This window comes from Castor canadensis, chromosome X (genome assembly GCF_047511655.1).
Source record: "Castor canadensis chromosome X, mCasCan1.hap1v2, whole genome shotgun sequence".
Taxonomy (NCBI): domain Eukaryota; kingdom Metazoa; phylum Chordata; class Mammalia; order Rodentia; family Castoridae; genus Castor; species Castor canadensis.
Genome location: NC_133405.1, coordinates 78,253,319 through 78,255,599, shown reverse-complemented (window position 1 = coordinate 78,255,599; position 2,281 = coordinate 78,253,319). Strand labels below are relative to the sequence as shown.

Here is a 2,281-nt window from a genome sequence, read left to right as displayed (position 1 = left end):
ATCATGGGGTAAAAACAAAATCAAACCTCTGGTAATATTAGACTTAACTGCATTTTCTTTTTTTGATATGTTTACATACCTGACAGATCACTGATGTGAATTAGATTACATTTCAATCTCAACACAACATTTGCCATGGTCTTTCATAGTGTCTTTGTAGAGAAGTTAGACATATATGGGCTGGATGATAATACAATTAAATATGCCTATAGCTGCTTAGAATTCTCTACATAAAGTGACTACACTAAAGAATCATTACAAAGATGGATGTAAAAAGGGTTCTGTGATGTTTCATGGTACTGTACTAAACCTTTATTCTTCCAAACTTTGTCCTTTACACAATTTTAATCAGTAACTTTCACAAAGAAATAGTAAGCATGCTTAACAGAGTTTGTTGTGCTAAACTATGTAAGAACAAAGTGATAGGAGGTAACCTGCTCATATCCCTCCACAACAACTATAATTTGGCAGCTACTCATTCACAGACAAAAGTGCCCTTATGGGAGCTTTGGGATCCAAGTAAGAAGTTGTAAAAGCTGGGAGTACAAGACCAAGGAAGGCTTTTAAGAAGGCAGGACTATGCCAGTGGCAGGCTTGCTGACCAAATTCTTGGATACAGACCTAGAAACAGCCCTGTCTCCTGTGAAATCAGCTACAGTCCTGTTTGGCCTTAGTCCTGCTACAATATCTGGCAAGGGACCCAGGAAGTCATGTTCACTCATGCCTTGGATAACAGGCCTGCTGAACTTGATCCTGGATGTGGACCCTGAAGGAAGGGTTCTATGGACTGGCAGTTGTAGTCTGGCAACTGTCCTGATTGTACAGAGACTATATCGGAGATATGCCCATTGCTGTCCCTGGAGGCAGGTCTGCTGGACTCAGTCCCACAGCATACTGAAATGGCTCTTTACCTCAGTTCCAGCCCCTCTCAAACATGATTTGGGAGTGTCGTGCTTGTCCAGGGACCCACAAATGGACATATCTGCCTGTGCTCCAGAGACAGGCATGTCATCCAAGATTGTGGATCATGAAGTGACACTGTAACTCAGACTTATCCCCTCCCAGCCCATGGTCCAAGAGCAGTCTTGCCCACTTAAAGATGTGTTAGGCAACATGCCCACCTTAGTACATGCAGGTAGGCCTGCTGACTTTGGTATGACTATGGATCCTGAAGCATCTCTAAGACACAGATCTAGGACTTCTCATCTGCAGTGAGGAGTAGTCCTGCCCACCCAGGAACCCAGAAAAGGCATGCCTGCCCATGGCCCCAGAATCAGGCCTGTTGACCTCATTTTCAGCTGTAGTCCATGAAGCAGCCCTGTGATTTGGTTCCTGTGATTTGACCCAAAGTTAACAGAAAGATGAAATAATAGCTATCAGAGAAGAAATAAAGGAAGCAGAGGCTAGAAAAACAATAGAAAAGATAAATGGAATTAAGAGCTGCTTTTTTAAAAAGATAAAATTGACAAACTTTTAACTAGATTAAGAAAAAGGGAGAGAGACTGAGGGTGTGACTCAAGTGATAGAGCACTTGCCTAGTTAGCAGGAGGACATGAGTTCAAACTCCAGTACTGCCAAACTCACACACAAAAAAATCCCACATCGGGTAAGAAAAAGGGAGAGAGGAGTAAAAAAAATTAAACTATAAATGAAAGAGAAGACATTATGACAGATACCTCACAAAATAAAGGATCATAAGACACTACTATGAACAAATTGAAGACTCTGGAAAAAAAACTGACAAATTCTTAGAAATACATAACCTAGTATGACTGAATCACGATGACAAAGAAAATTGACAGACCATAAACAAGAAAGGAGATCAAAGCAGCAATCAAAATCTGCCCAATAGGTCAGGTGCCTATTGGCTTATGCCTGTAATCTTAGCTACGCAGGAGGCAAAGATGAGGATCGTGGTTTGAAGCCATCCCGGGCAAATAGTTCATGAGACCCTCTCAGGAAAATACCCAACACAAAAAAGGACTGGTGAAGTGGCTCAAGTAGTAGAGTGCCTGCCTAGCAAGTATGAGGCTCTGAGTTCAAGCCTCAGTACCATCCCCCCCCCCAAAAATACTCCCAACAAGGAAAAGCTCAGGACCAGATGGGTTTCACAGGTTAATTCTAGCAAGTATTTAAAGAAGAATTCCAACCCTCAAGCCCTTCCAAAAACTGAAGAGGACAGAATACTTTCAAATTCATTTTATGATGCCAGAATTTTCGTCATACCAGACAGATTAGGACACTAAAAAAAAAAGAAAATAAAATTATAGGCCAAAATCCC

At 41.5% G+C, this 2,281-nt stretch overlaps 1 protein-coding gene across 1 annotated transcript in view; it reads left to right on the top strand.

Moving 5' to 3' along the window:
- The window catches only part of LOC141419457 (testis-specific protein TSX-like), a 12,117-nt gene extending 11,347 nt beyond the window's left edge, over window positions 1-770 (top strand). The window contains exon 6 of the mRNA XM_074062259.1: window positions 697-770. Coding sequence (XP_073918360.1) covers window positions 697-770 — 74 coding nt within the window. The remainder of the gene's footprint in view (window positions 1-696) is intronic.
- Window positions 771-2,281: the final 1,511 nt, after the last annotated feature.